Raw genomic sequence first — 12101 nt, forward strand, 5'->3', positions numbered from 1 at the left:
AATAAACAAACAACTGATAGCGAGTGCAATAAACTGTAACTTGCCAATATCTCCATAGCGACCGACGAATCCACTGGTAAGATGTGTATCAGGTGACTACGCAGCGTCCTGGCGGTCATTTTGTTTTTTGAAAGTTGCGAAATTGTTGATTTTTATGATTGCAGTGGTCGTTGTAAGCTATCAAAATGGAGATTTGTAAAAGGGTGGTTGTTGGTCTTTGTTGACAGGTGGGCTTTATTCGCAGGTTCAATATATAGTGAAATCGTTCGGGAGGAAATCGGTGTGGTGGTTATTGACTGTTGGTCGCTATTAGCAGGCGGTCGCTCGGGCAGGTTGAACTGTATAGTGAAAACATGTGAACACTCTAGAAGTCACATTTTTGGCCCAATTTTCATGAAATTTTGTCAGAACATTTGTTTCCTTGATATGAGATTTGAGTTCAAAAATGGTTCCGGTCCGTTGAAAAACATGGTTGCCAGGGGGACGGGCAGTTTTGGTTATATTTATATAGTAGGCTTGTAGACAATCATGAATTAAGGTCATGTAACATGTGAGACAACTCTTTTCAATATTGCATTTAAGTTTACAGTAGTTACTCCCCTTTGACTATTAATGTTTTCATAATAATACAGTGTACAGGGCACATTTCTTTTCTGATCTTCATGAAACTTGGTCAGAAGCTTTGTCCCAATGATATCTTGGTCGAGTTCAAAACTGGGTCATGTCGGGTAAAAAACTAGGTCACTAGGTCAAAAAAAGAAAAACCTTGTAAACACTGTAAAAGTCACATTGCATGCCCTATCTTCATGAAACTTTGTCAAAATGTTTGTCTTAATGAGATGTTGGTTGAGTTCAAAAGTGGTTCTGGTCTGTTTAAAAACATGGCCGCCAGTGTGCGGGGCAGTTTTCCTTATTTGGCTATAGAGATACCTTGTAAACACTCTAGAGGCCACATTTTTTGTCCGATCTTCATGAAACTAGGTCAGAAGATCTGTCCCAATGATATCTCAATACAAAATCCTTGTAAACACTCTAGAGGTCACAATTTTGTTTCAGATTTTATGAATCTTGGTCAAAATATTTATTTTTGTAAGCAAAGTATGATGTTTGGTAAGGGGGGTCAACTCAAAATATAGGTCGACTAAGCTTATGTTTCGTTTATGGGCTATTGATCTTTTTAATAATTAACAGCTTTGACAAGTTTTTACGATACATGTTTCAAATCATTGTTATTTGTAGCATTTTAAAACAAAACAAGCAAAGAGACATTAGCAACGATTAGTCACGACGATTAGTTCCAACCAAACGTAGGGTAATTGTTTACAGAAAATCACTTTTATTTTCGTGCGATTTTCAGGAAATCCCCGGGAAACATGTTTTTCAATGACTGAGTATGACGCAATAAAACACTGCTTTGTGTCCTATTGCATTCAATCTAATTGAAACTCACTTGATCATTGGTTGCTACAAATAAATCTGAATTGTGCCATATGACACCGCTGTCCCATAATGCACTGTTAATTTTACTCTTCCGAGTGTTAGTGTAAGCAAAATAGTTTACTAACACTAATTATAACCAATTATGTTCGCACCTTCTCTAATTTGCGCCGATAAAGGTAAGACTGTTATCAGTTTGGCCATAATGATAAATAAATAAGACCAATTGGCAATTGGCTTCTTTGTTTCAAACATTCGTTAACGGTTATTCGATCCAACTTATCATAATGATACACTAATGGGGGCCCATTACTGATCAGCTGATAACAAAAGACTAGTATATTGACATGTGACAAACAGCTAGGCCCCATCTCCAGCAAGTGAATCTCAAGTGTCCTCCCTCTTTTCCCACTACGATTAATTGCAACCGCGCTATATTTCGGACATGTTTTACAAAACAAAATCGGATATTAACTGAATCTTTTTTTTCCTAAGTCAGGAATTGGCGAATTTAAGTGCTGACGAAAACGTCATTTAAATGAAAATGACGAAATTTTATGCTGGCGAAAATAAATGGTTTCACAGTTATGTATTTTATAAAGTATCTAAATACAATTGTCACTCATGAATATTAAAACTGCTGTTGCCATTTATTTGATGTGTTTCAAGAATTTATAGCAATATTTTGTGAGAAACTCTGTTTTTAGGTACTTTTATGAATAAATCCTTCTTTAAATCTTGCTTTATAGAGTTCAGACTGTCATAGTTTCTTTTTCTGATTCAATAATTGTTCACTATATTACAAAATTCAATAATGTTTCAAAAATATCATCTCAGTCAATATCCTTTGAAATCTACAGTTCTGTTGCACCAAATGACTATCTAAGCAGCATCTTACTCACATTACTACTCAATGTTTGTTATTTAACTATGCAGTAGGACTGCAGTTTTGGAAGTATTTGAGCTGCACTCTTTGAACAGGGGGCTTTTATATAATGCATTGAGGCAAGTTTTCCCATATAGAGGGGAAATAAATAGTTTTTTAGCTCTATTTTTTACAATAATGGGTATAGCAAGTTACCAGAGTGCTATATCAATCACAATTATTAAGTCAAGGTCCAGCAACCGTCTGCTGTTTTCTGCTGCAGTGAGGATTGCAGTTTTCATTTTATATGGCTACAGTGAGAAATTAACAGCTCATAGCAAATGTTTATTTGGGTCTCAGCTGCATGCCTCTAGGACTTTGGCCCTCCTCTGTTCTAATATTTTTATATATGGGAGAAATTGAGCAATGTTTGTGTTTGTGTATATTTGCAGTTAAGATGCGCTTCCTTGGGCAGTTTCTTATAAGCCTGGGGCTGTGCAGTTTGGCAAGTGCCCAGAGGTGAGTTTAAAATAATACAATTTTCGGTTACATTAACCCTTTGCATACTGGGAAATTTATTGTCTGCTAAAATGTCGTCTGCAGAATTTCTAAAATTAGCATTTTCTTCGATTTTTTTCAAAGAATAATATCAGAATAGCAAATAGTTTGGATCCTGATGAGACGCCATGTTTTGTGGCGTCTCATCTGGATCCAAACTGTTTGCAAAGGCCTTCAAAATTCGGTTCCAGCACTGAAAGAGTTAAGGTGAAGGGGCAAATGCAATTTTGATTGGTTAACTTATTGATATAATATGAGAAGTTGACCTCTCATTTATAAGCAGTCTTTTTGCATTATGTAACCAGCTTTACATGTTATTTTATAAGCAGTTGTATACTTTCAATTTGTAACAGCTACTCTGGTATTTTGTAAATAATAGCACTGATATTTTGCTAACAACTATTCTAGAATTGTTAAAAAAGCTATACTGATATTAAGGTATAAATTTTACTGGAATTTTGTAAAGAGTTGTACTGATATTGTGCAAGCAGTTGTATTAACAGTTGTACTGATTGTGTAAACAGCAACACTGACACTGTGTTCTTGTTTTAATGTGTTCATACATAATGTTTATGCTTGGGTGTGTTCATTCACCAATAATCATGCATTGATGCGTTCATACAACACTATTCATGAATTGATGTATTCTTACATCAATATTCATGCTTTTATGTGTTCATACACCAATGTTCATGTTAGGATGTGTACATAAACCAATGTCCATGCTTGGATGTGTCCATACACCAATGTTCATGCTCTGATATGTTCATACATCAAAGTTCATGCTCTGATATGTTCATACACCAAAGTTCATGCTTGTATGTTTTCATACACCAATGTTCCTATTTGGATAGGTTCATACACAAAGATTGAGGCTTTAATGTGTTCATATATCAATGTTCATGCTTGCATGTATACATGCACCAATGTTCATGATTTGATGTGTTCACATAAAAATTTTCTTGCTTGGATGTGTTCATACACCGATGTTCATGCATTGATGCAGTGTTTATTCTGGGCCAGATTGCTGGTGGGCCAATGGCCCATCAGCCATAAATTTAGTGTGCCATGCATTTAAAGATTTTGTAGGGGCGACCTGATTGTAATCATGTTTGTAGACAAATGGCTGAAACAGAAAAAAACACATATTTGTTCAAAAAAACATTGGAAAATCGCTACGAAATATGGTGACAAATGTTTTCCACACTTTCTGATGACGTAGACACAGTTTGCAGACATGTGACATCTATCAACCAATGGAAGTTCAGGATTCAACACAGTGCGCCCGTGGTAGCCAAGAACGGTTATTTTCCACCTACATTTCCACTTAGGAGACCAGTGTTTAGAATTTGCAGTATGATTCCATCCCTTTGTTTTTATCCCCACGCTTTTTGAAAAAAGGTGGGGATATTGTGGTTATCTCCGCCGTCCGTCCGTCCGTCCGTCCGTCTGTCCGTCCGTCCGTCCTGGCCACTATCTCCTCCTACACTAAAAGCACTAGAACCTTGAAACTTACACACATGGTAGCTATGAGCATATGTGCGACCCTGCACTATTTGGAATTTTGATCTGACCCCTGGGTCAAAAGTTATAGCAGTTGGGGTGGGGCCGCGTCAGAAATTATCACTCATTTTTTTAGGTTATTTTACATTTACTTCTTTATTTCTACACCGATTCACTTCAAATTGATACTGGACCTCTCTTATGACAATACGGTCAATCTCAACCATGCATGGCCCCATTCCCAACCCTGGGGCGCCCCGCCCACATAGGCCACACCCACCAAAAATTTCCATTTACTATAATTTTTTCATTTCTACACGGATTCACTTCAAATTGATACTGAACTTTTGTTATGACATTAGGGTCAATCTCAACTATGCATGGCCCCAATCCCAACCCTGGGGCGCCCGCCCACATAGGCCACACCCAGCAAAAAATTCCATTTACTATAATTTTTTCATTTCTACACGGATTCACTTCAAATTGATACTGAACTTCTCTTATGACATTAGGGTCAATCTCAACTATGCATGGCCCCATAACCAACCCTGGGGCCCCGCCCACATAGACCACACCCACCAAAAATTGCCTTTACTATAATTTCTTCATTTCTACACCGATTCACTTCAAATTGATATTGAACTTCTCTTATGACAATACAGTCAATCTCAACTATGCATGGCCCCATTACCAACCCTGGGGCGCCCCGCCCACATAGACCACACCCACCCAAAATTGCCTTTTACTATAATTTCTTCATTTCTACACCGATTCACTTCAAATTGATACTGAACCTCTCTTATGACAATACGGTCAATCTCAACTATGCATGGCCCCATAACCAACCCTGGGGCCCCGCCCACATAGACCACACCCACCCAAAATTGCCTTTTACTATAATTTCTTCATTTCTACACAGATTCACTTCAAATTGATACTGAACTTCTCTTATGACAATACGGTCAATCTCAACTATGCATGGCACAATTACCAACCCTGGGGCGCCCTACCCACATATGTCACACCCACCCAAAATTGCCTTTTACTATAACTTCTTCATTTCTACACCAATTCACTTCTAATTGATGATGAACTTCTCTTATGACAATACGGTCAATCTCAGCTATGCATGGCCCCATTACCAACCCTGGGGCACACCTAGGTCAAACATTCGGCGTGGGGATACGCGTCGGCCTCTGCCGCGCCATTTCTAGTTGAAAGTTAAATCTCCCACTGATACAATTTTTAATGCGCCAATTATATTACGTATTATGTATGCGCCAGAAGGGCCCACTGATATTGTTAAGATTGCGCCCATTAATATTTTGATGTGAAAATCCCGCAATGGCGCTGCCCAGAATGAACACTGATTGATGTGTTCATACACTATTTTGTGTTAATTCTTGGATGTGTTAATACACCGTTGTACTTGCTCGGATGTGTTTATGCACCAATATACATGCTTGGATGTATTCATACACCTCTGTTCTTGCTTGGATGTGTTAATTCACCAATGCTCGTGCATGGATGTTTTTAAACACCAATATTCAATGTGGGATGTGGTTGTTTACCAACCCTCATGCTTGCATATATTCATACATCAATGTTCAAGCTTGGATGTGTTCATACACCAGAATTTATGTGACGATATGTTTATTCATCATTATAAATGCTTGGATGTGTTTAAACACAAATATTTAGGCTTGGATGTGTTAATACATTAATGATAATGCGTTTATGTGTTCATGCTTATATATGGTCATACACCAATGTTCATGCATTGATGTGTTCATACACCAGTGCTCATGTTTGGATATATTTATACAGCAAGGTTCATGCTTAGATGTGTTCATACAACAATGTTTATGCTTTGATCTGTTCATACATCAATGTTAATGCTTGGATATATTTATACATCAATGATCATAATTGGATGTGTTCTTACATCAATGTTCATGCTTTTATTTGTTCATACACCAATGATCATGCTTGGATGTGTTAATTTACTTATGCTCATGCTATCATGTGTTCATTGACCATTGTTCATGTTTTGCAGTGTTCATACACCAATGTTCATGACTTGATGTGTTCATTAACTTATGTTCATGTGCTGATGTGTTCATACACTAATGTCCACCAATTGATGTGTTCATACACTTATGTTCATGCATTGATGTGTTCATACATAAATGTTCATGCGTTGATGTGTTCATACACCAATGTTCATGCCTTGATGTGTTCATTAACTTATGTTCATGCATTGATGTGTTCATACATTAATGTCCACCAATTGATGTGTTCATAAATAAATGTTCATGTTTTGATGTGTTCATACATTAATGTTCATGTGTTGATGTGTTCATACACCAATGTTCATGCTTGGATGTGCTCATACACCAATGTTTATGCGTTGATGTGTTTATTAACCAAAGTTCATGCTTGGGTGTGTTCATACACCAATTATTGTGCTTTGGTGTGTTCATTCACCAATATTCCTGCTTGGATGTGTTCATACACCAATTATCATGCATGGATAAGGTCATACACAAATGGTCATGCTTTGCTTCATATACCAATGTTCATTGTTGGATGAGTTCAGACACCACTGTTCATGCTTGTATGTGTTTATACACCAATTTTCATGCCTTTATGTGTTCATTCACCCATGTTCATGCTTGGATGTGTTCATACACAAATGTTCATGCTAGAATATGTTTATACACACATGTTCATGACTTAATGTGTTCATACACTAATGTTCGTGCTTTGATGTATAATGTATTACATCAGCGCACATACACCAAGGTTCATGCTTTGATGTATAATGTATTAAGGCAGTGTTCATGCATAAATGTTCACACATCAATCTGTGCAACTGTCATCAATCACAGGTACTTTGCCACAATCCCAAAGGAGGTGCGCAATGGCATGTACTACAAGGTAGATGTCACCTTGCTGAGATCTTCAAATGCTGCCACATATTTTGATGTCAGCATCTGGACAAGTGACAACAGCTCAAAGTTGTGGACAGACCCAAAAAGCTCGGAATTTACAATTAAAATAGGCAAGATCTTTATGAGACATTTTGGTGCTTTATTGCCAGACTTTTTATCAAATGGGTCTCGTTCTGGGTAACAGGGCTAAATGCATGTGTGTTAATTGTCACTCCAAGATTAGCCTGTGCAGTCTGCACAGGCTTTTTATGGACGACACTTTACGCTTTTAGGGTATTATTTGTTAAAAGAAGTCTCCTTAAAGCAAAAATAAAGTTTATTCTGAATTTTTGTCCCTGATTAGCCTATGCAGACTGCACAAGCTAAGCTGAGCCAACACTTCACATACATGCATTAAGCCCAGTTTTCCCAGAACAAAGCTCAAATAGTTTGATATACTACTAACCCATTTGTCAACATCGATGTAGGGGCCCTGTCTGTATAGGTTTGACATACTACTTACCCATTTGTCAACATCAATGTAGGTGTCCTGTCTGTATAGGTAGGCTAAAATAGTTTGACATACTTCTAACCCATTTGTCAACATCAATGTAGGTGTCCTGTCTGTATAGGTAGGCTAAAATAGTTTGACATACTACTAACCCCTTTGTCAACATCGATGTAGGGGCCCTGTCTGTATAGGTTTGACATACTACTTACCCATTTGTCAACATCGATGTAGGGGCCCTGTCTGTATAGGTTTGACATACTACTTACCCATTTGTCAACATCGATGTAGGGGCCCTGTCTGTATAGGTTTGACATACTACTTACCCATTTGTAAACATTGATGTAGGGGTCCTGTCTGTATAGTTTGACATACTACTAACCCATTTGTCAACATCGAGGTAGGTGTCCTGTCTGTATAGTTTGACATACTTCTAACCCATTTGTCAACATCGATGTAGGTGTCCTGTCTGTATAGTTTGACAGACTACTAACCCATTTGTTAACATCGATGTAGGGGTCCTGTCTGTATAGTTTGACATACTACTAACCCATTTGTCAACATCGATGTAGTTGTCCTGTCTGTATAGATTAGGTTAATGTGCAAGATCTCCATGTCACTGTTTCTACTAAAAGTATTCATTTAAAACTTTACACTTAAGTTTGGTGTGATTGAATTAGGTCACTGACCAAGTTCCATAATTCTGACCTGCACTTTAGCAGAATTGTACATGTATCCCTAAAACTACTACTTTATTTAATTGAAATTTTACACTAAAGATCAGAATGAAGAGGTGAAGTCACTGAGGAGGTCATGATTGTGACCTTTCATTTAGCAGAAGTATGCCTCTTAATTAACTAAGAGCCTGAAGGTTAATGTTTGCTTTCAATATGTCCATGTGCTCCAGATAATTCTTGAAAAGGGCAGTACAGTCAAACCCCTCTTAAGCAGCCAGTCAAGGGACACGGCCGAATTGGCTGCTTAAGCGGGGTGGCCTCTTAAGAGGGGGTTGGGTCATAGGGAGTCTGGAGTTGATGAGTGCATGGCCAACTGTTCAATTTTTGTATAAACAAAATGGTAAATATTTGTACATATACTAAACAATGTATAGACTTAAAATAATTGTATTTCTTCCTTTCTAAAATCAGCTATAAAACAAAATTTTCATTCAAAAAAATAATATTCATCTTTCTAATCATCAACAATATCATCATCATCGTCAGAATCAAGTCAATGAAAAAGAATCATTCTCATGATTCATTGTTTACAAAATGCGCGTTGTATGGTCCCAATGCACTTAAAGGGGCCTTTTCACAGATTTTGGCATTTTTTAACTTATTCATTAAATGCTTTATATCGATAAATGTAAGCATTGGATCGTAACAGCTCCAGTAAAAAATCAAGAATAAAATTTAAAAAAGGAAAAGAACATTGCCCGGTCCAGGTTTCGAACCAGTGACCCCTGGAGTCCTGCCAGAGTCCTGAAGTAAAAACGCCTTAGCCTACTGAGCTATTCCGCCGAGTACACGTCCTTGACGTATTTTATACCTTATATAAGCAATCTTCGTAGTTTCACAAAATATAACGACAAAAACAGAACTCTCCAAATTATTCAATCGTTTCGCGTTGCAACGCTTTATAATTTTTAGGTTTTAAAATCGTCAAAAGATGCATATAATGGCTATATTAGACCATGGTAGATGTTACTGTTTCCTCACAAATATCATAACTAAAACGAAAATTTGCGAATCTGAAACAACTTTTTTCAATTTTGTCAATTTACCAAAGCGTGAAAAGATCCCTTTAAGATGGGAACAGTTGTGAATCAGTTATGCGTGAATATCTCCCATGTCACTATCAATCCATAATTTAATTTGTTTATTGCAGTTTTATGGCTTTGTTATACCTACCGCACGAATTGGTCCCGACAGTGATCTCCTCCACAATAAAATCGTGGCCAGTTACTTAAGAGACTGATTATAGCAACCGGGTGTAATCCTTCTGGCAATCGTGCTTTTCATGCATAAATTATAAAAACATTTTTTCGCCGCGTAAAGGGTTTTATCAAAATTCATATATTGAAATAATTGTAAATATAAAAACAAATATTAATGCTTTGTTTAATTCCAAAATGAGAATACCGTAATAATTTGTAATCCGAAACACACTCCCGATTGTTTTATGTTAACGAGACGTTTACAAATTCTAGCCTAAAAAAAGTCCTCATATATTTCCTTTGTCTCGACAAAAGCGCGCGAAAATTATGCACCAATGTATAATGTCACGTGAAAAGCGTGCGTGTATTAATTTTTTGATAAAAACTTTGTAGCACAGAGAACATGTAGATCAGTTGATTTCTGCTAATAGTTTCGTTGTTCTTTTTAACTTTTAATTGGCCGATAATTGTCATAATGTGTGCTTGAAATAGAATGATTCAACAACAACAAATAATAAATTATAAATTAATAATCTCTTTTCCAGTAATAATAGGTGATATTCGCACATGCGGAAACAAAAAGATATAACGGTCGCATATTGCTTTTAACCCGATAACACCATAATCCGCCGCTAATTAATTGCAATTTGCAAGCTGGCTGTCAAAATGTTTATCACACAACACGTTTCAGTACTACAGAGGCTTAACCGCAGACTGGAAGTAAGTATCGATTTTATCGCTGTTGCGTCGGTGTAATTTTTCCAATGTACATGACTGACTTACTCGCGCGAGACCACTCATATGGCGGAAATTTAACATTTGGGATGCAAAATAACTGGCCGCTGGCCGGAGAAACGGGGTTACCGCTTAAGAGTGGTGCATTATATAGTGTTTATCGACGGTCGCAGCACACACCGGCCGCCTACACAGGGCGACCGGCGATGAGGGTTGACCGGAAGTAGGGTTGGACTGTATGCTTATTTGTCAAAAGGAAACTCACATACCCAGGCATCTGTTATGTATGTATATATTTCACATTACCGTTGCTCTGCAACATCTAAAAGGGTGTATCCAAGATACAGTAATACATTTTGAGATTAAAATTATATTTAATATTTTAAGAGTTACAAAGGCAGCAATTTAAACTTTTAAAAATAGTTTTGTGGAAAAAAATATTAATTTTAGCGGATGCTTTTTTTGAGACTTTAAGATGTGAATGCAAGACAAAAACTGTTTCTTTTTTCTTCTCTGAAGTTGTTTTTCACATTTACCTAAACCACAATTTAGACAGATAATTTGTGGGTCACTTATGATATTGAAATGTTTAAAGTTCAAAGAAGAAATAAAGCTATTGTTCAGATGGGTACTGCCAATGTTCACTATATATCATGCATGTTTGAATTAATATAACACAAATGATTGCTATTGTGTTAAGCTCAACCCTTGTGTCCTTAGATTTAAGGTCAAGGTCAAAATAACATCAGGTCAACGGGAAAATATGTGCATGATACAGCTTGTTCTTGACTTTTTCATCTATAAACATAAACAAAATATGTTTGATGACCATAAATTTGGGTTGACATACTCTTTGTATGTGTCACAACATATATCTTTGGTGCATTCATGCCACTGACACATATTTCACATCATATTTAACATCATGCATATAGTTTGTTAAACAAATGTAATTTAATGGATTGATATTTAAATGTGTTCAGGCGTGTTGAATAGCATGTAGTTGCCCTAATATTTTCAAAATATGATTTTAATTTGGGAACACCATGGTATGTGAAGCATAACATTGCAAGTTATCATGCAAGAAAGTGTGGGAAACTCAACTGCCATAAAAGTTTATTATAATAACAAACATGAAATTTATTAAATAGCTTTGGTGATGTACCATGCTATATGTGCAGAATTAAATGAAATAATCTCATGGCAAATTTTTTTTTTTTTTTAATAGGCCATAGAAAATAAATTCCTAGATTCTCATCCCTGCCCGCCCATCGAAAATTGTCCCGCCCGAACGTTTTTTATTTTGATTAAAAAAATTGGAGCTGTAAAATACTGAGGACCAAACGGCTGAATGAGTAGGAATATAGCGAAGTGCGAATCGGCAACTCAATGTCTCTGAGACGCTTATCGATTTTTAACGGCGCACAAGCGTCGTCTGAAATTTAAGTGATCAAGCGAAAACAACATCAAAATGTTTCTTATTTTGAGGTGTAGAAACGGCGTTACAACTGTAAAAGATTGGTACGGGGTGCCAAAATGTGCAGAAACTTTAAATCTTGCGGACCTGTACGATGATTTTATTTGTGATTCGTATGATCAAGCCTAATTGAAATTGACCACCCTAAA

At 36.7% G+C, this 12101-nt stretch overlaps 1 protein-coding gene across 4 annotated transcripts in view; it reads left to right on the forward strand.

The window, feature by feature from the left end:
* LOC127846688 (pregnancy zone protein-like) overlaps positions 1-12101 on the forward strand; it is a 573673-nt gene that overhangs the window by 27545 nt on the left and 534027 nt on the right. For all 4 annotated transcript variants that reach the window (XM_052378170.1, XM_052378172.1, XM_052378173.1 and 1 more), the window contains exons 2-3: positions 2755-2821; positions 7255-7427. In XM_052378170.1, coding sequence (XP_052234130.1) covers positions 2760-2821; positions 7255-7427 — 235 coding nt within the window. In that variant the 5' untranslated portion in view covers positions 2755-2759. The remainder of the gene's footprint in view (positions 1-2754; positions 2822-7254; positions 7428-12101) is intronic.

This window comes from Dreissena polymorpha, chromosome 9 (genome assembly GCF_020536995.1).
Source record: "Dreissena polymorpha isolate Duluth1 chromosome 9, UMN_Dpol_1.0, whole genome shotgun sequence".
Lineage (NCBI taxonomy): Eukaryota > Metazoa > Mollusca > Bivalvia > Myida > Dreissenidae > Dreissena > Dreissena polymorpha.